Source organism: Lepisosteus oculatus, chromosome 5 (assembly GCF_040954835.1).
Source record: "Lepisosteus oculatus isolate fLepOcu1 chromosome 5, fLepOcu1.hap2, whole genome shotgun sequence".
In the NCBI taxonomy this organism is placed as follows: domain Eukaryota; kingdom Metazoa; phylum Chordata; class Actinopteri; order Semionotiformes; family Lepisosteidae; genus Lepisosteus; species Lepisosteus oculatus.
The window spans coordinates 4,275,760-4,303,118 of NC_090700.1; the positions used below are offsets into that span (position 1 = coordinate 4,275,760).

A 27,359-nucleotide genomic window follows, 5' to 3' on the forward strand; every position below is an offset into this window, starting at 1 on the left:
TTGTTGATGCTTATTATTTATTGATTTTGCATTTAACAGAGGATGGATCATGAAAAGAACTTATGAAACTGGCATGGCAGATGAAACATGGTGCAGGAAATGTTAGGTTTGTCTTTATTGGAGCCTGGAGGTACATTCTGAGCATTATCAATCAGCCTTTTAACTGTCTGAAGTGTGTGGTAACAGATGGTTATTAAAAAGATCACTGTGTGCTTGATGGGAGCTGGTTTTAGCCCCTGTAATATCAGTGTTGGAGGTGCTGGATGGCAAAACAATAGTTCAAGACTGAGGCAAGCTAGTTCTAGGTGTTCATCAGACCATCACATTTCCTGTTGCCCCAAAGCTGAACTTAATTGGCTCCCCGCATGATTGCAAAGACACCGAGATAGTTAGTTCTATCATTTGTAGTATTAAGACACAGGTCTCTGCTCAGAGGCTGTGCCAGGTGGACAGAAGCAGGCACATGTTACGCAAGAAGATGATGGTGATGTTCTCACGCTAACAGTCTGCACACCGCTAAGCAGAAAGCATTAGTAGGAAAGGTCTCTGAGTTCCGGTTGCATTCATCTTCACCGTCTCAGGCAGAGCTTTAAATCTCTTAGTAATTCCTCCAGAAATATCTGACAGAGCAGGAATTGCAGTAGTAGCTTCTAGTGTCTGAAACACAAAGAACCATTAATATCAAGAGCTGCTCTTCTTAAGATGACACGACACCAGCATTTCCAGCTTATCTGACAGAACAGCACTGCAGAGAAATTATCACTTCATCTTCAGTAAAGGATGGAAATACTTACAGTAGTAGCATCCCCAGAAGAAAACTGCAAAAACAGAAGGCAGAAAACATAAGAGTTTGTTCATCTTTTACTGTCATTTCACTTTATCATAAAGCAGAGTAAAAAAACTACTCACATCTGCATCTTCTGTAACCTAGAGTGGAAGACAAGTGACAATGGAGTTAGATAATCAGTGCTCACAGAAAAGTTCAATTTATAAAGTGCCCAAAAGCCTTTATGAATAGTTTTCTATTCACATGGTAAAGAGGAAAGAAGATAGTCAAGATAAATTTCTTTACTTACGATGGTAACAAATGTGACGAACTGCAGAGAAGAGAAAGTGAGACTGAAGTTAGTTACATGACCTAATATATATGTCATCTCTCTGTTCTTATGCGTCCCCACCCTCTGGATAGAAAAGTCTCACAAGATTTCCTTTGTTCACAGAGATTTCCAGCATATCCCCAGCATATAACAACTCTGATCGATAATCTTCACTATCTCCAGTGTATCCCAGCTCTGTTCAGTCCCCCTCACTATCTCCAGTGTATCCCAGCTCTGTTCAATCCCCCTCTCTATATCCAGTGTATCCCAGCTCTGTTCAATCCCCCTCACGATTTCCAGTGTATCCCAGCTCTGTTCAATCCCCCTCATTATCTCCAGTGTATCCCAGCTCTGTTCAATCCCCCTCTCTATATCCAGTGTATCCCAGTTCTGTTCAATCCCCCTCACTATCTCCAGTGTATCCCAGTTCTGATCACCACCTCTCAGTAGTTCCAGTCATCACCAGCTGTGGTGGCTTTGCTCCAGTGCTGCAAGGATCGAAGGGGGCTTTACATGAGCAGCAATATGGCGGACATTCACTAATGATGCAGACAGCTGGCTCAGTGCACTGAGTCACATCTCATCTGGAATGAAAACCCCATGACCATGCAGCTCTTCAGCACCAGAGGTAGACCATCCCAGATCAACAGCGATCCAGAAGTTTACTCACCACATTTCCTTCTCCCTGCAAGGAAAGAGGACAAGAAGAAAGGACTGAGAGGAGGTCAGCTAGAGAAATCACAAACCTCCCATTTCTCCAGTTAGAGGTCTAAAATTATTCTACAAACATATAAGGAATCACTTACATTAAAAAAAACATTAGTTTTAAAAAGAGGTCTCACAGAGCTAAAAAACAGGGATGCTTTGAGAACAGAGAACTGCTGGGACAGATGGGAAAATCCTAAACAGTGTGACAAGTCTGTGACATCTAGTCAATCATTAGAGGCAAGACTTAAAAGACAGACTTACTGACGAGGCAGGTCCTCCGGCGATGGTAGTCTGTTCGGGACACAAACATTTTTGGTTAAATAGTAAATCTGAAATCTAAATGTTACTGAAACTTCTCAACGGAATAATTGAGAGAAGAATTACATGTAATACCCATTAATTGTGTGATTATTATTTCTATGTTAAAAAATATGCAACTTTATTAGTGTGATACAATTTGTACATTAAGCATTGCACCCTCCCTGCATGCAGCATAGGTTCTTGGTGAAAAAAACCTCCTTTATCTTCCTGAAAACTGAGAAATGACCCTGCATTGTGGTATACTGATCTGTTCATCTGTTGATAATATAACCATGGTTTAGTGACATTTACTCCCAATGTCTATTCATCTGTGCACAAACACCACTACTGAAATAACTCCACTTATTTCATTCCACTCAAACAGTTGGTACAGCTTGTTCCACTACAGCATGCACCATAGTAAGCATTTCATGAATTACTCCTGCCTCTAAACTGCAGACATCACTAGCTGAGCGGTGCAAGCCTCATAACTATTAACACAGTCCTTGCACTGAGTGAAAACTCAAGCCAAATTCAAGACACTAGAACGTGTATCAGTGTATTTTTTGTGTCAGTTGTTGTATGCTGGTGGATTTAGTTTAATCATTGGTTGACAGTGAAATCCTTCATTGTGAGGGAGTGAAAAAGAAAGAAGCAGATGCTGAGTCTGGATCTCCATACTTACAGTAGTAATTCCCTAAAGAAAAAGAGAAGCAGAGGGTCAGTCTGGTTTATTTTGATCAAAACAGACATACGTTTGTGTGGATCACTAACACAGTTTGGATATAAAAATATTTGAGGTTTTTATAATTGTAGAGACAAGCAGAAATGTCAGCTGGTGTGAACTAAACTCTACTTTTAGCAAGGTTTGGAAAGGGTCATATTCTTTACATTTCCTGTGTAGGACAGTGCCCCAGCATTTTCTTTTCATGAAATTTTCTCATCATAGTTTAGAAACCATAGAAATACAACTTTATTAGTGTAATACATTTGATGCTTTAAGCATTGCACCCTCCCTGCATGCAGCATAGCTCCTGGGATTTTAAGTTGCTGTTAATTATATTAATGATGAGGAGAATTCTTAGTAAGTACAGTAGCTTATGAGTGCATGACTTACTAAACTTTTGCAATAAAGCCCCCAGCACCCTGAAGTCAGTGCTATCATGAGCAAGGTATGTGCTCAGGACCCAGTCTAGGAGGGGACTTTGATAAAGCCCCAAATCAGAAACTTTCAAAACAAGGATGAATCACTGTAAGCAATAAATACCAGACTATTTCTCTTTCTTAACTCAGTTCAAAGCACAGAAATACAGAAGGGAATACTTACATCTCCGATAGCATCTAATTCCTGTTGAGGGGCAAAAAAAGACAATTAGAGAGACAGCATTGTGTGAGAAATTCAAACATGAAATAAGAAATGAAAGGTGGGATTCAAAGTTTTGAAACTGTTCATCCATTTAGTCGTGGTATAGTCGTGGGAATTTGTAAAAAAAACAACAGTATACTCACTTTGGGTACAGGAATAACCCCAGTAATCTTTATGAAGGGAAGAAGAAGATACTGTGTTAACAGTGTGACTGACATAGACAGGACCACCACTTACAATCAAGTCTCCCCTTCAGTGATAACAATCAATTGCAATTTAAAGGAGAACCTGGTTTTGCATGGTTTCCACTGATAAACTACAAAGGCTACGACTGAAAGTCAAGAAGACAGTGAAGTTAACTATATTTCTGCCATTCTCTCTCAGACCCACTCAGAACTGTTGATAGACATTAAGGTCTAGGTCATCACTGTTACAGTTCCAACATCCCCAACCAAGAGCAAGTACTTCATCCACTCTGGGGAGGCGTGGGTTAACCACACCTCGTTATCGCCTATTTAAACCCTGCTCCCTGTTCATTCAGTGTTCAGTATTGATTCAGACTTTGTGAGTTACACACACTACTGGGATACCTTTTCTGGAATCCTTCCTGGGTTTTGGACTTTTGGCTACCCTTTTGATTCTGATTTTTGGAAATTGTCTTGGACTCCTTTTGCAAAGTTTCTCCTAGTTTTTTGGCTTCTTGACCCCATTTGCTAGTCTTTCATGATGACCTTGGATTTCCCTGTTGCTTAAATGTACTATGATACGCTGACAGCATAGGGTCTATCCTTTTGCTAATTGCTGTTCTGCAGCGTAACAGTCACTTGCTTAGGACAACACTTCGTACATCACTCTGATGTGATCATTTGCACAACTGAGGGATGAGGCCACTTTGGATAAGTAATTTCAGTACTTACAATTGATGCAGTAACCTCCTGCAAGACAGAAAGACATTCAATTACACATGCTGCTGTTCCTCCTTCCCTAATAGATGAAACAAGTGCAAAACTCAACTAAAAGCAGCTGTTAAATATGAAAGGGAAGATGCACAGCTAAAAACTGTATAGCTCTACTGCACTACAGACTCCTCCACACTCTGCACCAGAAGTCAGGCCTTCAGTGGAGCTCACCTTTCTTGTCTGGAGCGTTCATTGTGCTCAAAGAGCTGCTCTCATCTGAAAAAAGGACAAAGAGGCCCAAGCCCAGGTTTCAGTTAGCTGTACCAGCAGCACTGTAAGGAGCTGAAAGAGTGAGGAAGTGAACAGGTCCTTACCCAGTCCTCGCTTTCCAAAGCTGTCTTCCATGTCCATGTCTGCATCGATCTCTACCAGAGGGAAAAGACACCAGACACCATTACACCTTCTTTACACAACAGGTTTCTCTCATCCTCCAAGAAACAGCTGCATGAGATCCACAGATCAATTAGCTGTTAATTACCAAAGGAGTTAGACATGCCAAATGGCCAACTCTCGTTCATAAGTGTCCCTGAGCTCAAATGTTCACCTGTCGCTCAGTCAGCCTGTTCTACACTTTGAGTCTCAAAAGCACTCTTACAATCTCATTTCTCAGTGGAGCTCACCTTTCTTGTCTGGAGCGTTCATTGTGCTCAAAGACCTTCTCTCATCTGAAAAAAGGACAAAGAGGCCCAAGCCCAGGTTTCAGTTAGCTGTACCAGCAGCACTGTAATGAGCTGAAAGAGTGAGGAAGTGAACAGGTCCTTACCCAGTCCTCGCTTTCCAAAGCTGTCTTCCATGTCCATGTCAGCATCGATCTCTAAGGGAGGGGAGCAGGATTAGACACCATGACAATGTCTTGACACAAAGGGTTGTGGGAGTATAGCCAACCATATTGTTGAAGCCAAGAATTGGGCTTTTTTCAAGAAACAGCTGCAGGAGATCCTCTGATCCATTAGCTGCTAACTACCAAGTGAGTTAGACAGGCTGACTGGCCTGTCGTTTATAACTGTGCTTGAGTTCTTATGTTCACCTGTCGCTCAGTCAGTCCCTTCTGTGTCTGGAGTTTCAGCACCACTCACCTAACTCACTCCTCTTCTTATTCCCGTATGACCCCATCTCATCTGCAGCTTCTGTAAGGAACACAGAATAATGTAAACTGTTAGTGATCTGAGCTCATCTACACCCAGACTGATGCCCCTCGCTTGGAAGGACAGCCCACTCCTATGACTCTCCCTCCACATCTGGAATGAAGACACGTTGCAGAGATACATCAACTCCAGGTCTTGCTCCCTGGCTGCTGTCCCCTGTCCTTTTACTGGACTGTTTCTCATTCCTATGTCCCCTGTGCCCCAGGACACCCCTCACACCCCCTCCCAGTCTTCCCGTCTGGTCTTCCTCTGGGAGGCGCTCCTGTTCAGTGAACACAGCAGTGCTGCTCCTGGAGCCCAGACCAGCAGGGTTCACAGGGCTCTTCATCGGTTCAGGTGTTAAACAGGTTCAGTCGAGTGAAGAATCAAGTGAATTAGCTCAAGAACAGCTCAGGTATATTGAAAAGCATGAGTTGCCGGAGGGCCAGACTGGGAGACCTGATTCCCCCATCATCTGAAGACAAAGGCCCAAGCCCAGCTTGCAGTTAGCTGTACCAGCAGCACTGTAATGAGCTGAAAGAGTGAGGAAGTGACCAGGTCCTTACCCAGTTCTCGCTTTCCAAAGCTGTCTTCCATGTCCATGTCAGCATCGCTCTCTACCAGAGGGAAAAGACACCAGACACCATTACGCCTTCTTTACACAACAGGTTTCTCTCTTCCTCTAAGAAACAGCTGCATGAGATCCACAGATAAATTAGCTGTTAATTACCAAAGGAGTTAGACATGCCAAATGGCCAATTCTCGATCGTAAGTGTACCTGAGCTCAAATGTTCACCTGTTGCTCAGTCAGCCTGTTCTACACTTTGAGTGTCAAAAGCACTCTTACTAATCTCACTCCTCTTCTGTTGGTAAAGTTTGGTCTTTTCAGCATCTGTCAAGCTAAGATCACTGAGTTCTCACTTGAAGCTGTCCCTTCCATGTCCTTATCAATATCGCTCTCTAACGGAGGGGAGCAGGATTAGACAGCATGACAATGTCTTGACACAAAGGGTTGAGGGAGTATGGATCACGTTAGCCAACCATATTGTTGAAGCCAAGAATTGGGCTTTTTTCAAGAAACAGCTGCAGGAGATCCTCTGATCCATCAGCTGCTAACTACCAAGTGAGTTAGACAGGCTGACTGGCCTCTCGTTCGTAACTGTGCTTGAGTTCTTATGTTCACCTGTCGCTCAGTCAGTCCCTTCTGTGTCTGGAGTTTCAGCACCACTCACCTAACTCACTCCTCTTCTTATTCCCGTATGACCCCATCTCATCTGCAGCTTCTGTAAGGAACACAGAATAATGTAAACTGTTAGTGATCTGAGCTCATCTACACCCAGACTGATGCCCCTCGCTTGGAAGGACAGCCCACTCCTATGACTCTCCCTCCACATCTGGAATGAAGACACGTTGCAGAGATACATCAACTCCAGGTCTTGCCCTGAGGGTGCTGTCCCCTGTCCTCTTACTGGACTGTTTCTCATTCCTATGTCCCCCGTGCCCCAGGACACCCCTCACACCCCCTCCCAGTCCTCCTGTCTGGTCTCCCTCTGGGAGGCGCTCCTGTGCAGTGAACACAGCAGTGCTGCTCCTGGAGCCCAGACCAGCAGGGTTCACAGGGCTCTTCATCGGTTCAGGTGTTAAACAGGTTCAGTCGAGTGAAGAATCAAGTGAATTAGCTCAAGAACAGCTCAGGTATATTGGAAAGCATGAGTTGCCAGAGGGCCAGACTGGGAGACCTGATTCCCCCTGCTTTCCCCACACATGTAACATTGAGCCTGCAGCATGTGTGACTCATTCACTCACACACTGACCTGCTGTCTCAGGCCAGACATCACTGTCACCACTATCACCTATCTCACTCCTCTTTGCTTGTGCATACAGGCTCTCATCAGTGTGTGTAAAGAATACAGAACAATAGAATGAATTTTAGAGATGTGAGCACATCTAATGTGAAACCGTGCAAATGTGGAGAAGTGGAAATAAATGCCAGGAGTTTGAACACTCTTAGTCAGTGGGTGTGTGTCCCCAGTAATCCAAGGCAGTTTTTCCAGAACAGTGGCAGGTGTACGTACTGAAATCGCTGTAGTCCTCAAAGTCAGCAGCGTTCTCCAGCAGCTCACTGTCCTCTGCAGGAAGGAGAGACACAGCAAAGAGTGAGGAGCTGGGACACAAAAGATAATGAAGCCGTTCTCAGCACTAGCCCTGAACATCTGAGCCAGCACACTGGTGTAAATAGGGTATTAATCAGTATAAAGGTAATGAGCTTTGTAAATTCTCTGAATGAGTAGGCAAAACATCATGGATTAGTTGTTCTGGGATCAGATCCCTGAAGAGACATTACTGTTGCACACTGGAGCAAAGAGCTTCCCTCGGATTGCTCAGCTAGTGAAACAACCCGGTGTATAAACAGGTCTGCAGCTAATTTTCATCTAAATCACAATTCCTTTCTCAGTTCAATAAAATAGAGGCTAGCAGACAGAACCACAGATGTAATAATACACTCACCCAGTCCTCTCTTCCTGGCATCCTCCTTGTTAAAGGTCCCCTCATCAAGGACTGCAGCACCTGCATGGCGAGAAAGAGAGGCAGAGAGTCAGAGAGAGAGAGACAGGGAGAGGGACACACAAAGTGAGGGAGGAGCAGAAAGAAAAGGAAAGAGAAGAGAAGAGAAGACACAGGGAGAGGAGACAGAGGTCACAAGGTGATAGCTGCAGGGTGAGCAGACAGAAGCGCAGCCCTCTAAAACAGGTGACAACCCAGCAGGACAGGACAGGCAGAGCTGTGACAGAGAAGAAAAAGGGGAGCAGAGGACCCCCAAAGACAGATGCCAATGTTTCTCACCAGCTGCAGCTCCCAGGCAGAGGAGGAGGGCGATGGCAGTGAAGGTCTTCATGGTCTCAGAGCACTGTGCCTGTGTCTCTGTGTCTGCAGCTCTGAGGATCTGGACAGAGTTTTATAGAGCTCCTGGACAGCTCCACTGCCCAGCACTGCCTACGTGGACAAAAGTAGGCAAATCAGATGCACAAGTAGTTTAACTGTTAATGTTTTCAGTGTAACATTATCAACAGAGGCAATCTGATCATCTTCGTTTCTGAAGAATTCATGTCTCTGATCTTATACATGCAAAACACACCCCTTCACAATTAATCATTGTCCTCATCAGAGAGCAGGGACTAGTCACCTGAGGTGTTGTTGAAGTTACAGTAACTATGAAATCCAGTGAAGAGAATTACACATGCTTTGTATTAAGCTGTTTGGATGAACCACATGTTTGCAGTATCACATACAGTACATGCTTTGTTGCAAACTACCAGCTGGATTTGAGATGGGCATTTGTCAGTAAAGTCTCCCCATCCTTGCCTGTCTGCCATACAGGCCATCTTTTACTCCTGGACACTTTCTCCACATGTGTTCAGTTTGAACATTCAGTTTTTAATTAAAAACCAAACATCTACAAAAAAGTTGTATATACATATTTAATGTCTCAACAACATGGGATATCACTGGAAGGGACAATACTTTTCCAAAGCAGTGTATTCTATTTGTGTCAGAAGGGTCACAGGTCAGTGCTAATTATACTAAATCAAATCTCCAGATGAAAAATCACTTGGAGGGAAACATGTAGGGCCAGGAAAACTACCTATTCCCTTTGAGACAGGAAATGAGAGCACCTGTAGAACACCTGTATAAACATGGGTAGAGCACACAACCTGCAAACTCCACACAGACAGGTGTCCCAAGCTAGACTCAAACTCCGAATGCTGGAGCTGTGAATCAGCAGTGCTGACCATCGCACGACCTAGCCCGTGTTTCCATGGATTGGATGCTGTAGCCATCGCTCTCGTTCATAACAGGTCAGAAGCAAAGCAACCTGAAAGAGTGTTGTCAGTCTGAGTGCAGCGTCTACAAGCAGATCGCCGTTAACCTAATGTGAAGCCTTGTTAATTCAGTGTCATTACCTGTGGGTGCTAATTTCCTTTTTCAGAACATTGTCACTGACTCTAATGCTTTTCTAGAAAGTTATTAGTTCTACTATGAACTAAATATCTATTTCTTCTTTTAGCTAAAATTGCTGAAGAAACCATTGTAAATGAGCAAGTCCGCTGTAAGTACAGATAAAACTAAATATGTTCAGAAATTCAGAAATCATAATCAAACATTACCAACATTTCTGACTCAGTTTTTACTTCTCTTCCTGTCTAGTTACGACCCAATGTAAGTCCAGCCTTTTTACTTCTTATTTTTAAAATGTCTTTTTAGAAATAAGTGTTTGTTGCACTTAATTCATTAATTCATACACATGGTGATGCTTTGATCTTATCTGCAGTTACCAGCTGGCTTCATAAAGTTGTGGATGTTGATAAGAGATTTATTCTGAAACACTTTGCATCAGCTTATGTATGATGAGTGTATCTGCACCGAGATCAAAAGATATCAGGGAAGAGATAGACTTTGTAAGAACTGATCAGTAACCAGAGTCGGGAATCACTCAGTCTTCTGGCAACTGTTCACCCTGAGACCTCATCTGTTCAGAGTGCTGTGCTTTTTCAGTCATTTATGGTGCTTAATTATGAGTAAAGAGTCTTTACTAGGCTCTTATAGACTTTTGAGTGATGTACTTGTATCCAAAACGAATTTCTTTTATTTTCTGAAATTTCAGCCGCTCATGTTCAGAACAAAGGCTCTATTAGCGCCTCCTATAACAGTCCTACAGCGCCATCTCGTGGCTCGTTATTGCAGTAATATGCCTTCCTGTGCGTGTTCGGTTGGGATTTGGAGTTAATTCCTATGCTGATCGATATTTCTCACATTTTTCCTTCCCACTGTTAATAACCTCTGAAAGGTATGTGGCCTGAGGCCTTGCTATTTTATATGTTAGCTTTTTTGACAACTTTAATAATAAAATACAAATCATGGAGTTTAGCCTTCTTTCTGGTCATTGCCTATGAATTTTGTCAGAATTAAATTCAAACTCCTGATGATCGGCTTCAGCGGCTTCTCTCTGGATTCATCAGTGAAGTGGCAGGTCCATCTGCAGACACGTTGTTGTGACCTTTGGCCTCTGGCCTCCATTCAGTTCCAAAAACCCGGCTGTGAGTCTGAACCCTGGGAGACGGTGCGTCACAAAGCGTTTTTCAGGTCCCTGTGCAGATGGCAGAATCCCGAAGGGAGTGAAACAGACACGGGGGGAAAAAAGAGTGAAGGGCTGTGAAGATTAAAGATCTCTCCAAGCCCATTGTTTCCCATTTCACCTCCGACGGCCACGACCACTCTAATCTCTCCGTCTGTTTTCTGAAAGACCACCGAAACCAAAGTTATCCTGCAGCTAGGATCACACCTTCCCCCTTCTCTTAACGACAGATTACTGTTCTTTTAAATTTTCTCCATTCATTGGAAGTTTCATTTCACACCTCTCTGCACCCATTCTGACTTCACACCTCTTGATTGGCCTCTCTTTCTGTCCCCTGCTCCCGCCTCTCGCTCCTCCTCCCTCCCAACCTTTGTTCTCCCGCTACTTTACCTTTGCCTACTGCCCTGTCTCTCTCACACCTGAAGAAGGCTCCACGGCCGAAACGTTGTGTTTTCTTTCGTCTTTTTTTCAGCAGGGAATAAATGGAGTTTTTAATGAAAGTTCGGGAGGAGTGAAAGCAGCCGAGCTCATTCGACACAGCTGCCACAGTTCTCACTAATCCCGACGTAAGCAACCGGTCTCCATATATATCAAACTTCACCCTCTCCTCTTCCTCGTTCGTTTTCTGCATCCCTCCTCCACCCCCTCTCCACCTTTGCAGCTACCCCATTGGTCGCATGGGGGTCCTATCCTCCCCGTCCAACGGCCGGGAGGTTGGCCCTCAGCCAAGCGGGTTACGCCAAATCTCCACATCACAATAAATGATTCTAATTTCTCCCAAGCTTTCGGCTGCCGTCATTCCTCGTGAAACCTATTACTTGTTCCTACGGGGAAAAAAGTCTAGGATCGGGGCTGGCTGGTAGATGAACAGGGGGGCGTGTCGGAGGTGCGCTGGTGCGCGGGGGGGCGTGGTCCATGCGACAGTCCTAATTGAGTCCGTAGAGAAATCCTGAGTGGGAGCAAAAGTCCAGAGCCGGGTATTCCACCCAAGACAGACGAAAAAAAAAACAAAAAAGCCGGCGTGGGATCCGGTGAAGGATGTGGAGGGGGAAGAAGGAGTAAAGGGGCCAGGCACCTCGCCGTTGCGACGCCTATGACGTCGTGCCACTCCTGGCCTCGCTGGTAGGCGGGCTTCCGGATGTCCATCTCCCAAAGCTGAGCCTGGAATGGTGGGAGCGTCTGGCTTTTGTAGGAAAGGGGCTGGAAGAGGAGGCAGGTGCCTGTCCCGCTTCAGGAATTCCGAGACCGGATGCAGTACCGCTCCGGTGCAGAAGGGGGCGTAATTTGAAATGAATCTCAGAAGTACAGATGGAGACTGCAGTGCAGTTCAGTGCTGGGCCGATCCTGGAGCCAACGGACCGACCACAGCCTCACCTGCCTGGGCCTTCTGCACAGGCGGCCCCAGCTGGCTTTGACATGCTTCCCAGTGGCACTTCTCTTCGTCTGCTGTCTTCCTCCACCGTCCACCAGTCCCGCTCACCTCTGCCATCTCCATCCTCCGTCCTGTACCTGCAGTCCCATGAAGTCTTGAGGCTCCCTGGGCTTCCATCGAGATCTTGCCCTTCTGCCTGAAAGAAGTGTATCCTTCAGGTGTATCACACCTGTGCGCTGCAGCTATTCCCCAGCACACGAGAGACACTTCTCTCTCATCTCAGCTCGAAGACACACCTCCACTCTCCAGCTTCCCGTAGTCATATTAGTTCTCACGAGGTTACCTTTCGTTACCTTTCGCATCTGTTCTGCCTGACTTTAAAGTTTTCTTCATTGTGTTTGTACTCTTATCTTTCTTAGATGGGTGTACATTCCTGTATACTCCCAGGGCACAGTGAAGAGCTGGAAATGATTTCATGACCTTGTGTGTTTTGGCTATGGGGTTGTACTTGCTTGCAACATCACTTTTACATCGCTGTGCATCTCACTGTGCAGCATTGGAACTAGAGCCCATCATGAAAATCCATCTCTAAAAGAAGAAAAACTGTTTATTCCAGTGGTGTCTGAACCGACAGAATACATCTCTAATAACACACTCAGACTAAGTCTGTTCTTTCGGGTCCTGTCCCCAGATCCTCTTCCATGTCCTGCCATGAAAACTCTATGAATAGTAATGGGGGACTATCCATACGGTTGCCATGAGTCGACAAACTCGACAGCACTCACCCTCCCCCATCGGATGATTGTCCGGGGAAGTCAAAGAATGTTTTCTGCACAGTAGAAAAAGTGAGACACTGTTTCACTGATGGACTGTTTCACTGAGTATCTTTGGGGAAGTCAGATTGCAGTCAGAACCCAGAGCAGAATTAGCCAGGAGACCAGAGTTAAACCATTGTTCCAAACTTTATCATGGCATCTTAAATGACAATGAAGTCCGGATTTCGGTTTTACATCTGACCCGATAGACCATTATTGGTTTGGAAATTCTTGTCCAGATGGAAGAGCACCACCTACTGGTCCACAAACACCAGCAGCAACCCCATTTTCCTCAGAGGTCTCCTATCCCAGTACTGACCAGACCCAGCCTTGCTGAGCTTCTGAGATCTGAGGAGAGCAGACTTGAAGCCCAATTTTTGTTGTTAGGAGTCCATGAATGAAAGCAGATAAACAACCAAAGTAGTTACAGTTTTTCATGAAGAAAGATCCAGAGAACAAGAAGTTGATGCTAATTATTTATTGATTTTCCATTTAACAGAGGATGGATTATAAAAAGAAATTATGAAACTGGCATGGCAGATGAAACATGGTGCAGGAAATGTTAGGTTTGTCTTTATTGGAGCCTGGAGGTACATTCTGAACATTATAAATCAGCGTTTTAACTGTCTGAAGTGTGTGGTAGCAGATGGTGATTAAAAAGATCACTGTGTGCTTGATGGGAGCTGTTTTTAGCCCCTGTAATATCAGTGTTGGAGGTGCTGGATGGCAAAACAATAGTTCAAGACTGAGGCAGGCTAGTTCTAGGTGTTCATCAGACCATCACATTTCCTATTGCCCCAAAGCTGAACTTAATTGGCTCCCCACATGATTGCAAAGACACCGACATAGTTAGTTCTATCATCTGTAGTATTAAGACACAGGTCTCTGCTCAGAGGCTGTGCCAGGTGGACAGAAGCAGGCACGTGTTACACAAGAAGATGATGGTGATGTTCTCACGCTAACAGCCTGCACACCGCTAAGCAGAAAGCATTAGTAGGAAAGGTCTCTGAGTTCCGGTTGCATTCATCTTCACCGTCTCAGGCAGAGCTTTAAATCTCTTATTAATTCCTCCAGAAATATCTGACAGAGCAGGAATTGCAGTAGTAGCTTCTAGTGTCTGAAACACAAAGAACCATTAATATCAAGAGCTGCTCTTCTTAAGATGACACGACACCAGCATTTCCAGCTCATCTGACAGAACAGCACTGCAGAGAATTATATCACTTCATCTTCAGTAAAGGATGGAAATACTTACAGTATCTGCATCCCCAGAAGAAAACTGCAAAACAGAAGGCAGAAAACATAAGAGTTTGTTCATCTTTTACTGTCATTTCACTTTATCATAAAGAAGAGTAAAAAAACTACTCACATCTGCATCTTCTGTAACCTAGAGTGGAAGACAAGTGACAATGGAGTTAGATAAGCAGTGCTCACAGAAAAGTTCAATTTATAAAGTGCCTAAAAGCCTTTATGAATAGTTTTCTATTTACACGGTAAAGAGGCAAGAAGATAGTCAAGATAAATTTCTGTACTTACGACGGTAACAAATGTGACGAACTGCAGAGAAGAGAAAGTGAGACTGAAGTTAGTTACATGACCTAATATACTGTACACCTGTCATCTCTCTGTTCTTATGTGTCCCCACCTTCTGGATAGAAAAGTCACACAAGATTTCCTTTGTTCACAGAGATTTCCAGCATATCCCCAGCATATAACAACTCTGATCGATAATCTTCACTATCTCCAGTGTATCCCAGCTCTGTTCAATCCCCCTCACTATCTCCAGTGTATCCCAGCTCTGCTCAATCCCCCTCTCTATCTCCAGTGTATCCCAGCTCTGTTCAATCCCCCTCTCTATCTCCAGTGTATCCCAGCTCTGTTCAATCCCCCTCACTATCTCCAGTGTATCCCAGTTCTGTTCAATCCCCCTCTCTATCTCCAGTGTATCCCACCTCTGTTCAATCCCCCTCTCTATCTCCAGTGTATCCCAGCTCTGTTCAATCCCCCTCTCTATCTCCAGTGTATCCCAGTTCTGTTCAATCCCCCTCACTATCTCCAGTGTATCCCAGTTCACCACCTCTCAGTAGTTCCAGTCATCACCAGCTGTGGGAGAGCTCCTGAGATTTCATCACTAAGCTTGCTGTTAGTGTCCATTAGGCCAGGAATCTGGGCCTGTTCCCTAGAGTTTGCTCCAGTGCTGCCTGGGATTGCAGGGGGCTTTACATGAGCAGCAATATGGCGGACATTCACTAATGATGCAGACAGCTGGCTCAGTGCACTGATTCACATCTCATCTGGAATGAAAACCCCATGACCCTGCAGCTCTTCAGCACCAGAGGTAGACCATCCCAGATCAACAGCGATCCAGAAGTTTACTCACCACATTTCCTTCTCCCTGCAAGGAAAGAGGACAAGAAGAAAGGACTGAGAGGAGGTCAGCTAGAGAAATCACAAACCTCCCTTTTCTCCAGTTAGAGGTCTAAAATTATTCTACAAACATATAAGGAATCACTTACGTTAAAAAAACATTAGATTTAAAAAGAGGTCTCACAGAGCTAAAAAACAGGGATGCTTTGAGAACAGAGAACTGCTGGGACAGATGGGAAAATCCTAAACAGTGTGACAAGTCTGTGACATCTAGTCAATCATTAGAGGCAAGACTTAAAAGACAGACTTACTGACGAGGCAGGTCCTCCGGCGATGGTAGTCTGTTCGGGACACAAACATTTTTGGTTAAATAGTAAATCTAAAATCTAAATGTTACTGAAACTTCTCAACGGAATAATTGAGAGAAGAATTACATGTAATACTCATTAATTGTGTGATTATTATTTCTATGTTAAAAAATATGCAACTTTATTAGTGTGATACAATTTGTACATTAAGCATTGCACCCTCCCTGCATGCAGCATAGGTTCTTGGTGAAAAAAACCTCCTTTATCTTCCTGAAAACTGAGAAATGACCCTGCATTGTGGTATACTGATCTGTACATCTGTCGATAATATAACCATGGTTTAGTGACGTTTACTCCCAATGTCTATTCATCTGTGCACAAACACCACTACTGAAATAACTCCACTTATTTCATTCCACTCAAACAGTTGGTACAGCTTGTTCCACTACAGCATGCACCATAGTAAGAATTTCATGAATTACTCCAGCCTCTAAACTGCAGACATCACTAGCTGAGCGGTGCAAGCCTCATAACTATTAACACAGTCCTTGCACTGAGTGAAAACTCAAGCCAGATTCAAGACACTGGAACGTGTATCAGTGTATTTTTTGTGTCAGTTGTTGTATGCTGGTGGATTTAGTTTAATCATTGGTTGACAGTGAAATCCTTCATTGTGAGGGAGTGAAAAAGAAAGAAGCAGATGCTGAGTCTGGATCTCCATACTTACAGTTGTAATTCCCTAAAGAAAAAGAGAAGCAGAGGGTCAGTCTGGTTTATTTTGATCAAAACAGACATACGTTTGTGTGGATCACTAACACAGTTTGGATGTGAAAATTTTTTGAGGTTTTTATAATTATAGAAACAAGCAGAAATGTCAGCTGGTGTGAACTAAACTCTACTTTTAGCAAGGTTTGGAAAGGGTCATATTCTTTACATTTCCTGTGTAGGACAGTGCCCCAGCATTTTCTTTTCATGAAATTTTCTCATCATAGTTTAGAAACCATAGAAATACGTCTCTTTATTAAAACAGTACAAAGCACAGAAATACAGAAGGGAATACTTACATCTCCGATAGCATCTAATTCCTGTTGAGGGGCAAAAAAAGACAATTAGAGAGACAGCATTGTGTGAGAAATTCAAACATGAAATAAGAAATGAAAGGTTTTAAGAGATGGGATTCAAAGTTTTGAAACTGTTCATCCATTTAGTCTTGGTATAGTCGTGGGAATTTGTAAAAAAACAACAGTATACTCACTGCGGGTACAGGAATAGCCCCAGTAATCTTTAGGAAGGGAAGGAGAAGATACTGTGTTAACAGTGTGACTGACATAGACAGGACCACCACACAATCAAGTCTCCCCTTCAGTGATAACTACCAATTGCAGTTTAAAGGAGAACATGGTTGTGCATAGTTTTCCACTGATAAACTACGAAGGCTATGACTGAAAGTCACAAAGACAGTGAAGTTAACTATATTTCTGCCATTCTCTCTCAGACCCACTCAGAACTGTTGATAGACATTGAGGTCTAGGTCATCACTGTTACAGTTCCAACATCCCCAACCAAGAGCAAGTACTTCATCCACTCTGTGGAGGCGTGGGTTAACCACACCTCGTTATCGCCTATTTAAACCCTGCTCCCTGTTCATTCAGTGTTCAGTATTGATTCAGACTTTGTGAGTTACACACTCATTACTGTGAGGCCTTTTATGGAAAGTTTTTTGGCTGCTTGACCCCTTTTGCTAGTCTTTCATGATGACCTTGGATTTCCCTGTTGCTTAAATGTACTATGATACCCTGACAGCATAGGGTCCATCCTTTTGCTAATTGCTGCTCTGCAGCATAACAGTCACTTGCTTAGGACAACACTTCGTACATCACTCTGATGTGATCATTTGCACAACAGAGGGATGAGGCCACTTTGGATAAGTAATTTCAGTACTTACAATTGATGCAGTAACCTCCTGCAAGACAGAAAGACATTCAATTAGAGATGCTGCTGTTCCTCCTTCCCTAATAGATGAAACAAGTGCAAAACTCAACTAAAAGCAGCTGTTAAATATGAAAGGGAAGATGCACAGCCAAAAACTGTATAGCTCTACTGCACTACAGACTCCTCCACACTCCAGAGAGAGTCAGGTCTTCAGTGGAGCTCACCTTTCTTGTCTGGAGCGTTCATTGTGCTCAAAGAGCTGCTCTCATCTGAAAAAAGGACAAAGAGGCCCAAGCCCAGGTTGCAGTTAGCTGTACCAGCAGCACTGTAATGAGCTGAAAGAGTGAGGAAGTGAACAGGTCCTTACCCAGTCCTCGCTTTCGATAACCTTTATCCATGTCCATGTCAGCATCGATCTCTACCAGAGGGAAAGACACCAGACACCATTACACCTTCTTTACACAACAGGTTTCTCTCTTCCTCCAAGAAACAGCTGCAAGAGATCCACAGATCAATTAGCTGTTTATTACCAAAGGAGTTAGACATGCCAATTGGCCAACTCTCGTTCGTAAGTGTCCCTGAGCTCAAATGTTCACCTGTCGCTCAGTCACCCTGTTCTACACTTTGAGTCTCAAAAGCACTCTTACAATCTCATTTCTCAGTGGAGTTCACCTTTTTTGTCTGGAGTGTTCATTGTGCTCAAAGACCTTCTCTCAGCTGAAAAAAGGACAAAGAGGCCCAAGCCCAGGTTGCAGTTACTTGAACCAGCAGCACTGTAATGAGCTGAAAGAGTGTGGAAGTGAACAGGTCCTTACCCAGTCCTCGCTTTCGATCACCTTTATCCATGTCCATGTCAGCATCGATCTCTACCAGAGGGAAAGACACCAGACACCATTACACCTTCTTTACACAATAGGTTGTGCTTCCTCCAAGAAACAGCTGCATGAGATCCACAGATCAATTGTCAAGCTAAGATCCCTGAGTTCTCGCTTGAAGCTGTCCCCTTCCATGTCCATATCAGTATCGCTCTCTAACGGAGGGGAGCAGCATTAGACACCATGACAATGTCTTGACACAAAGGGTTGAGGGAGTATGGATCAGGGTAGCCAGCCATATTGTTGAAGCCAAGAATTGGGCTTTTTTCAAGAAACAGCTGCAGGAGATCCTCTGATCCATCAGCTGCTAACTACCAAGTGAGTTAGACAGGCTGACTGGCTTCTCGTTCGTAACTGTGCTTGAGTTCTTATGTTCACCTGTCGCTCATTCAGTCCCTTCTGTGTCTGGAGTTTCAACAGCACTCACCTAACTCACTCCTCTTATTAGGCCTGTATGACTCTATCTGATCTGTAAGGAACACAGAATAATGTAAACTGTTAGTGATCTGAGCTCATCTACACCCAGACTGATGCCCCTAGCTTGGAAGAACAGCCCAATCCTATGACTCTCCTTCCACATCTGGAATGAAGACACGTTGCAGAGATACATCAACTCCAGGTCTTGCCCTGAGGGTGCTGTCCCCTGTCCTCTTACTGGACTGTTTCTCATTCCTATGTCCCCCGTGCCCCAGGACACCCCTCACACCCCCTCCCAGTCTTCCTGTCTGGTCTTCCTCTGGGAGGCGCTCCTGTGCAGTGAACACAGCAGTGCTGCTCCTGGAGCCCAGACCAGCAAGGTTCACAGGGCTCCTCATCGGTTCAGGTGTTAAACAGGTTCAGTCGAGTGAAGAATCAAGTGAATGAGCTCAAGAACAGCTCAGGTATATTGAAAAGCATGAGTTCCCAGAGGGCCAGACTGGGAGACCTGATTCCCCCATCATCTGAAGACAATGGCCCAAGCCCAGCTTGCAGTTAGCTGTACCAGCAGCACTGTAATGAGCTGAAAGAGTGAGGAAGTGAACAGGTCCTTACCCAGTTCTCGCTTTCGATAACCTTTATCCATGTCCATGTCAGCATCGATCTCTACCAGAGGGAAAGACACCAGACACTATAACACCTTCTTTACACAACAGGTTTCTCTCTTCCTCTAAGAAACAGCTGCATGAGATCCACAGATCAATTAGTTGTTAATTACCCAAGGAGTTAGACATGCCAAATGGCCAACTCTCGATCGTAAGTGTCTCTGAGCTCAAATGTTCACCTGTCGCTCAGTCACCCTGTTCTACACTTTGAGTCTCAAAAGCACTCTTACAATCTCATTTCTCAGTGGAGCTCACCTTTTTTGTCTGGAGCGTTCATTGTGCTCAAAGACCTTCTCTCAGCTTAAAAAAGGACAAAGAGGCCCAAGCCCAGCTTGCAGTTAGCTGTACCAGCAGCACTGTAATGAGCTGAAAGAGTGAGGAAGTGAACAGGTCCTTACCCAGTCCTCGCTTTCGATCACCTTTATCCATGTCCATGTCAGCATCAATCTCTACCAGAGGGAAAGACACCAGACACCATTACACCTTCTTTACACAACAGGTTTCTCTCTTCCTGCAAGAAACAGCTGCATGAGATCCACAGATCAATTGTCAAGCTAAGATCCCTGAGTTCTCGCTTGAAGCTGTCCCCTTCTATGTCCTTATCAATATCGCTCTCTAATGGAGGGGAGCAGCATTAGACACCATGACAATGTCTTGACACAAAGGGTTGAGGGAGTATGGATCATGTTAGCCAACCATATTGTTGAAGCCAAGAATTGGGCTTTTTTCAAGAAACAGCTGCAGGAGATCCTCTGATCAATCAGCTGCTAACAACCAAGTGAGTTAAACAGGCTGACTGGCCTGTCGTTCGTAACTGTGCTTGAGTTCTTATGTTCACCTGTCGCTCAGTCAGTCCCTTCTGTGTCTGGAGTTTCGACGGCACTCACCTAACTCACTCCTCTTATTAGGCCTGTATGACTCTATCTGATCTGTAAGGAACACAGAATAATGTAAACTGTTAGTGATCTGAGCTCATCTACACCCAGACTGATGCCCCTCGCTTGGAAGGACAGCCCACTCCTATGACTCTCTCTCCACATCTGGAATGAAGACACGTTGCAGAGATACATCAACTCCAGGTCTTGCCCTGAGGGTGCTGTCCCCTGTCCTCTTACTGGACTGTTTCTCATTCCTATGTCCCCCGTGCCCCAGGACACCCCTCACACCCCCTCCCAGTCTTCCTGTCTGGTCTTCCTCTGGGAGGCGCTCCTGTGCAGTGAACACAGCAGTGCTGCTCCTGGAGCCCAGACCAGCAGGGTTCACAGGGCTCTTCATCGGTTCAGGTGTTAAACAGGTTCAGTCGAGTGAAGAATCAAGTGAATTAGCTCATGAACAGCTCAGGTATATTGGAAAGGATGAGTTGCCAGAGGGCCAGACTGGGAGACCTGATTCCTCCATCATCTGAAGACAAAAGCCCAAGCCCAGCTTGCAGTTAGCTGTACCAGCAGCGCTGTAATGAGCTGAAAGAGTGAGGAAGTGACCAGGTCCTTACCCAGTCCTCGCTTTCCAAAGCTGTCTTCCATGTCCATGTCAGCATCACTCTCTACCAGAGGGAAAGACACCAGACAGCATTACACCTTCTTTACACAACAGGTTTCTCTCTTCCTCCAAGAAACAGCTGCATGAGATCCACAGATCAAGTAGCTGTTAATTACCAAAGGAGTTAGACATGCCAAATGGCCAACTCTCGATCGTAAGTGTCTCTGAGCTCAAATGTTCACCTGTCGCTCAGTCACCCTGTTCTACACTTTGAGTGTCAAAAGCACTCTTACTAATCTCACTCCTCTTCTGTTGGTAAAGTTTGGTCTTTTCAGCATCTGTCAAGCTAAGATCACTGAGTTCTCGCTTGAAGCTGTCCCTTCCATATCCATATCAGTATCGCTCTCTAACGGAGGGGAGCAGCTTTAGACACCATGACAATGTCTTGACACAAAGGGTTGAGGGAGTATTGATCACGTTAGCCAACCATATTGTTGAAGCCAAGAATTGGGCTTTTTTCAAGAAACAGCTGCAGGAGATCCTCTGATCCATTAGCTGCTAACTACCAAGTGAGTTAGACAGGCTGACTGGCCTCTCGTTCGTAACTGTGCTTGAGTTCTTATGTTCACCTGTCGCTCATTCAGTCCCTTCTGTGTCTGGAGTTTCAACAGCACTCACCTAACTCACTCCTCTTCTTATGCCCGTATGACCCCATCTCATCTGCAGCTTCTGTAAGGAACACAGAATAATGTAAACTGTTAGTGATCTGAGCTCATCTACACCCAGACTGATGCCCCTCGCTTGGAAGGACAGCCCACTCCTATGACTCTCCTTCCACATCTGGAATGAAGACACGTTGCAGAGATACATCAACTCCAGGTCTTGCCCTGAGGGTGCTGTCCCCTGTCCTCTTACTGGACTGTTTCTCATTCCTATGTCCCCCGTGCCCCAGGACACCCCTCACACCCCCTCCCAGTCTTCCTGTCTGGTCTTCCTCTGGGAGGCGCTCCTGTGCAGTGAACACAGCAGTGCTGCTCCTGGAGCCCAGACCAGCAAGGTTCACAGGGCTCCTCATCGGTTCAGGTGTTAAACAGGTTCAGTCGAGTGAAGAATCAAGTGAATGAGCTCAAGAACAGCTCAGGTATATTGAAAAGCATGAGTTCCCAGAGGGCCAGACTGGGAGACCTGATTCCCCCATCATCTGAAGACAATGGCCCAAGCCCAGCTTGCAGTTAGCTGTACCAGCAGCACTGTAATGAGCTGAAAGAGTGAGGAAGTGAACAGGTCCTTACCCAGTCCTCGCTTTCGATCACCTTTATCCATGTCCATGTCAGCATCAATCTCTACCAGAGGGAAAGACACCAGACACTATAACACCTTCTTTACACAACAGGTTTCTCTCTTCCTCTAAGAAACAGCTGCATGAGATCCACAGATCAATTAGTTGTTAATTACCCAAGGAGTTAGACATGCCAAATGGCCAACTCTCGATCGTAAGTGTCTCTGAGCTCAAATGTTCACCTGTCGCTCAGTCACCCTGTTCTACACTTTGAGTCTCAAAAGCACTCTTACAATCTCATTTCTCAGTGGAGCTCACCTTTTTTGTCTGGAGCGTTCATTGTGCTCAAAGACCTTCTCTCAGCTTAAGAAAGGACAAAGAGGCCCAAGCCCAGGTTGCAGTTAGCTGTACCAGCAGCACTGTAATGAGCTGAAAGAGTGAGGAAGTGAACAGGTCCTTACCCAGTCCTCGCTTTCGATCACCTTTATCCATGTCCATGTCAGCATCAATCTCTACCAGAGGGAAAAGACACCAGACACCATTACACCTTCTTTACACAACAGGTTTCTCTCTTCCTCCAAGAAACAGCTGCATGAGATCCACAGAACAATTAGCTGTTAATTACCAAAGGAGTTAGACATGCCAAATGGCCAACTCTCATTCGTAAGTGTACCTGAGCTCAAATGTTCACCTGTTGCTCAGTCAGCCTGTTCTACACTTTGAGTGTCAGAAGCACTCTTACTAATCTCACTGCTCTTCTGTTGGTAAAGTTTGGTCTTTTCAGCATCTGTCAAGCTAAGATCACTGGGTTCTCGCTTGAAGCTGTCCCCTTCCATGTCCATATCAGTATTGCTCTCTAACAGAGGGGAGCAGCATTAGACACCATGACAATGTCTTGACACAAACGGTTGAGGGAGTATGGATCAGGGTAGCCAACCATATTGTTGAAGCCAAGAATTGGGCTTTTTTCAAGAAACAGCTGCAGGAGATCCTCTGATCCATCAGCTGCTAACTACCAAGTGAGTTAGACAGGCTGACAGGCCTCTCGTTCGTAACTGTGCTTGAGTTCTTATGTTCACCTGTCGCTCAGTCAGTCCCTTCTGTGTCTGGAGTTTCAACAGCACTCACCTAACTCACTCCTCTTCTTTAGCCCGTATGACCCCATCTCATCAGCAGCTTCTGTAAGGAACACAGAATAATGTAAACTCTTAGTGATCTGAGCTCATCTACACCCAGACTGATGCCCCTCGCTTGGAAGGACAGCCCACTCCTATGACTCTCCCTCCACATCTGGAATGAAGACACGTTGCAGATATACATCAACTGCAGGTTTTACCCTGAGGGTGCTGTCCCCTGTCCTCTTTCTGGACTGTTTCTCATTTCTATGTCCCCTGTGCCCCAGGACACCCCTCACACCCCCTCCCAGTCTTCCTGTCTGGTCTCCCTCTGGGAGGCGCTCCTGTGCAGTGAACACAGCAGTGCTGCTCCTGGAGCCCAGACCAGCAGGGTTCACAGGGCTCTTCATTGGTTCAGGTGTTAAACAGGTTCAGTCGAGTGAAGAATCAAGTGAATTAGCTCAAGAACAGCTCAGGTATATTGAAAAGCATGAGTTGCCGGAGGGCCAGACTGGGAGACCTGATTCCCCCATCATCTGAAGACAAAGGCCCAAGCCCAGCTTGCAGTTAGCTGTACCAGCAGCACTGTAATGAGCTGAAAGAGTGAGGAAGTGACCAGGTCCTTACCCAGTTCTCGCTTTCCAAAGCTGTCTTCCATGTCCATGTCAGCATCGCTCTCTACCAGAGGGAAAAGACACCAGACACCATTACGCCTTCTTTACACAACAGGTTTCTCTCTTCCTCTAAGAAACAGCTGCATGAGATCCACAGATAAATTAGCTGTTAATTACCAAAGGAGTTAGACATGCCAAATGGCCAATTCTCGATCGTAAGTTTACCTGAGCTCAAATGTTCACCTGTCGCTCAGTCAGCCTGTTCTACACTTTGAGTGTCAAAAGCACTCTTACTAATCTCACTCCTCTTCTGTTGGTAAAGTTTGGTCTTTTCAGCATCTGTCAAGCTAAGATCACTGAGTTCTCACTTGAAGCTGTCCCTTCCATGTCCTTATCAATATCGCTCTCTAACGGAGGGGAGCAGGATTAGACAGCATGACAATGTCTTGACACAAAGGGTTGAGGGAGTATGGATCACGTTAGCCAACCATATTGTTGAAGCCAAGAATTGGGCTTTTTTCAAGAAACAGCTGCAGGAGATCCTCTGATCCATCAGCTGCTAACTACCAAGTGAGTTAGACAGGCTGACTGGCCTCTCGTTCGTAACTGTGCTTGAGTTCTTATGTTCACCTGTCGCTCAGTCAATCCCTTCTGTGTCTGGAGTTTCGACGGCACTCACCTAACTCACTCCTCTTATTAGGCTCATATGACCCCATCTTATCGGCAGCTTCTGTAAGGAACACAGAATAATGTAAACTCTTAGTGATCTGAGCTCATCTACACCCAGACTGATGCCCCTCGCTTGGAAGGACAGCCCACTCCTATGACTCTCCTTCCACATCTGGAATGAAGACACGTTGCAGAGATACATCAACTCCAGGTCTTGCCCTGAGGGTGCTGTCCCCTGTCCTCTTACTGGACTGTTTCTCATTTCTATGTCCCCTGTGCCCCAGGACACCCCTCACACCCCCTCCCAGTCTTCCTGTCTGGTCTTCCTCTGGGAGGCGCTCCTGTGCAGTGAACACAGCAGTGCTGCTCCTGGAGCCTAGACCAGCAGGGTTCACAGGGCTCTTCATCGGTTCAGGTGTTAAACAGGTTCAGTCGAGTGAAGAATCAAGTGAATTAGCTCAAGAACAGCTCAGGTATATTGGAAAGGATGAGTTGCCAGAGGGCCAGACTGGGAGACCTGATTTCCCCTGCTTTCCCCACACATGTAACATGAGCCTGCAGCATGTGTGACTCATTCACTCACACACTGACCCGCTGTCTCAGGCCAGACATCACTGTCAGCACTATCACCTATCTCACTCCTCTTTGCTTGTGCATACAGGCTCTCATCAGTGTGTGTAAAGAATACAGAACAATAGAATGAATTAGAGATGTGAGCACAATGTGAGAAAAATGGAAATAAATGCCAGGAGTTTGAACACTCTTAGTCAGTGGGTGTGTGTCCCCAGTAATCCAAGGCAGTTTTTCCAGAACAGTGGCAGGTGTACGTACTGAAATCGCTGTAGTCCTCAAAGTCAGCAGCATTCTCCAGCAGCTCACTGTCCTCTGCAGGAAGGAGAGACACAGCAAAGAGTGAGGAGCTGGGACACAAAAGATAATGAAGCCGTTCTCAGCACTAGCCCTGAACATCTGAGCCAGCACACTGGTGTAAATAGGGTATTAATCAGTATAAAGGTAATGAGCTTTGTAAATTCTCTGAATGAGTAGGCAAAACATCATGGATTAGTTGTTCTGGGATCAGATCCCTGAAGAGACATTACTGTTGCACACTGGAGCAAAGAGCTTCCCTCGGATTGCTCAGCTAGTGAAACAACCCAGTGTATAAACAGGTCTGCAGCTAATTTTCATCTAAATCACAATTCCTTTCTCAGTTCAATAAAATAGAGGCTAGCAGACAGAACCACAGATGTAATAATACACTCACCCAGTCCTCTCTTCCTGGCATCCTCCTTGTTAAAGGTCCCCTCATCAAGGACTGCAGCACCTGCATGGCGAGAAAGAGAGGCAGAGAGTCAGAGAGAGAGAGACAGGGAGAGGGACACACAAAGTGAGGGAGGAGCAGAAAGAAAAGGAAAGAGAAGAGAAGAGAAGACACAGGGAGAGGAGACAGAGGTCACAAGGTGATAGCTGCAGGGTGAGCAGACAGAAGCGCAGCCCTCTAAAACAGGTGACAACCCAGCAGGACAGGACAGGCAGAGCTGTGACAGAGAAGAAAAAGGGGAGCAGAGGACCCCCAAAGAAAGACGCCAATGTTTCTCACCAGCTGCAGCTCCCAGGCAGAGGAGGAGGGCGATGGCAGTGAAGGTCTTCATGGTCTCAGAGCACTGTGCCTGTGTCTCTGTGTCTGCAGCTCTGAGGATCTGGACAGAGTTTTATAGAGCTCCTGGACAGCTCCACTGCCCAGCACTGCCCACGTGGACAAAAGTAGGCAAATCAGATGCACAAGTAGTTTAACTGTTAATTGTTTCAGTGTAGCATTATCAACAGAGGCAATCCGATGTTCTTCATTTCTGAAGATTTCATGTCTCTGATCTGATCTGATACATGCAAAACATACCCCTTCACAATTAATCATTGTCCTCATCAGAGAGCAGGGACTAGTCACCTGAGGTGTTGTTGAAGTTACAGTAACTATGAAATCCAGTGAAGAGAATTACACATGCTTTGTATTAAGCTGTTTGGATGAACCACATGTTTGCAGTATCACATACAGTACATGCTTTGTTGCAAACTACCAGCTGGATTTGAGATGGGCATTTTTCAGTAAAGTCTCCCCATCCTTGCCTGTCTGCCATACAGGCCATCTTTTACTCCTGGACACTTTCTCCACATCTCAGTCACTGAACTCTGTAGTTCAGGCTCAAGGCAGGATACATCCTGGTCAGGATGCCAGTCCATCGCACGTCACACAAAGAAACATACACTCACACCTCGGCAGTTTTACCAGGCGCCAGTTAACCTACCAGTACCATATGTCTTTGGACTTTTGTCTCAGACTTCCTGGGAGTTGAACCCAATGAGTTCACAGCAATGCTAACTACTGCACCATAGTGCCGTCCAGAGTTATTCAGTGTCTTTGTGAAAAGTTTTATACCCATCTCATGATCTGTGCCCTTCATCCCTTTTAAAAGTGATAAAGTTCTTTTAAAAGCTCTTTGGTCTTCATTGTTGAATCATGTCGTGTCATTTGGCAAACAGCTTTATCCCATACGGTGTCGCGGGAAGCCGGAGCCTACCCAGCAAGCAACGAGCACAAGGCAGGGTACACCCTAGACAGGACGCCAGTCCATCGCAGGGCAGGTAAAGCCAATCATACACAGGGTCAATTGCGAGGCCACGGTAAAGGCCGAGGGGAGAAATTTGGTCCAGACTCCGGGATAACTCCCTACTCTTCTCGAGAAATGCCCGGGGATCTTTAATGACC

The 27,359-nt window shown here is 45.3% G+C and overlaps 1 protein-coding gene across 3 annotated transcripts; it reads right to left on the bottom strand.

Moving 5' to 3' along the window:
- On the bottom strand, positions 1 to 26,302 carry LOC107076694 (uncharacterized). Of its 3 annotated transcripts, none has more exons than XM_069189878.1 (29): positions 26,196 to 26,302; positions 25,860 to 25,919; positions 25,427 to 25,480; positions 24,606 to 24,656; positions 23,940 to 23,990; positions 23,326 to 23,376; positions 22,659 to 22,709; positions 22,211 to 22,261; positions 21,597 to 21,647; positions 20,932 to 20,982; positions 20,327 to 20,368; positions 19,838 to 19,888; positions 19,695 to 19,739; positions 19,390 to 19,440; positions 18,785 to 18,826; positions 18,298 to 18,348; positions 18,155 to 18,199; positions 17,850 to 17,900; positions 17,707 to 17,751; positions 17,496 to 17,513; positions 16,806 to 16,832; positions 3,433 to 3,453; positions 2,791 to 2,802; positions 2,067 to 2,096; positions 1,768 to 1,782; positions 1,077 to 1,097; positions 910 to 927; positions 795 to 818; positions 1 to 657 (listed from the first exon to the last, which is right to left on the bottom strand). In XM_069189878.1, exons 1-29 carry the CDS (start codon positions 26,245 to 26,247, stop codon positions 599 to 601), a joined length of 1,191 nt encoding a protein of 396 aa, XP_069045979.1. In that variant the 5' UTR covers positions 26,248 to 26,302; the 3' UTR covers positions 1 to 598. The 3 variants fall into 3 exon arrangements, with proteins under 3 accessions (XP_069045979.1, XP_069045980.1, XP_069045981.1); XM_069189879.1 differs by lacking the exons at positions 910 to 927; positions 1,077 to 1,097; positions 1,768 to 1,782; ... (1 more) ...; positions 2,791 to 2,802; positions 3,433 to 3,453 and adding exons at positions 14,245 to 14,262; positions 14,412 to 14,432; positions 15,256 to 15,270; ... (1 more) ...; positions 16,278 to 16,289; positions 16,615 to 16,635; XM_069189880.1 differs by lacking the exons at positions 1 to 657; positions 795 to 818; positions 910 to 927; ... (3 more) ...; positions 2,791 to 2,802; positions 3,433 to 3,453 and adding exons at positions 13,339 to 13,992; positions 14,131 to 14,154; positions 14,245 to 14,262; ... (3 more) ...; positions 16,278 to 16,289; positions 16,615 to 16,635.
- Between the last annotated feature and the right edge of the window lie 1,057 nt (positions 26,303 to 27,359).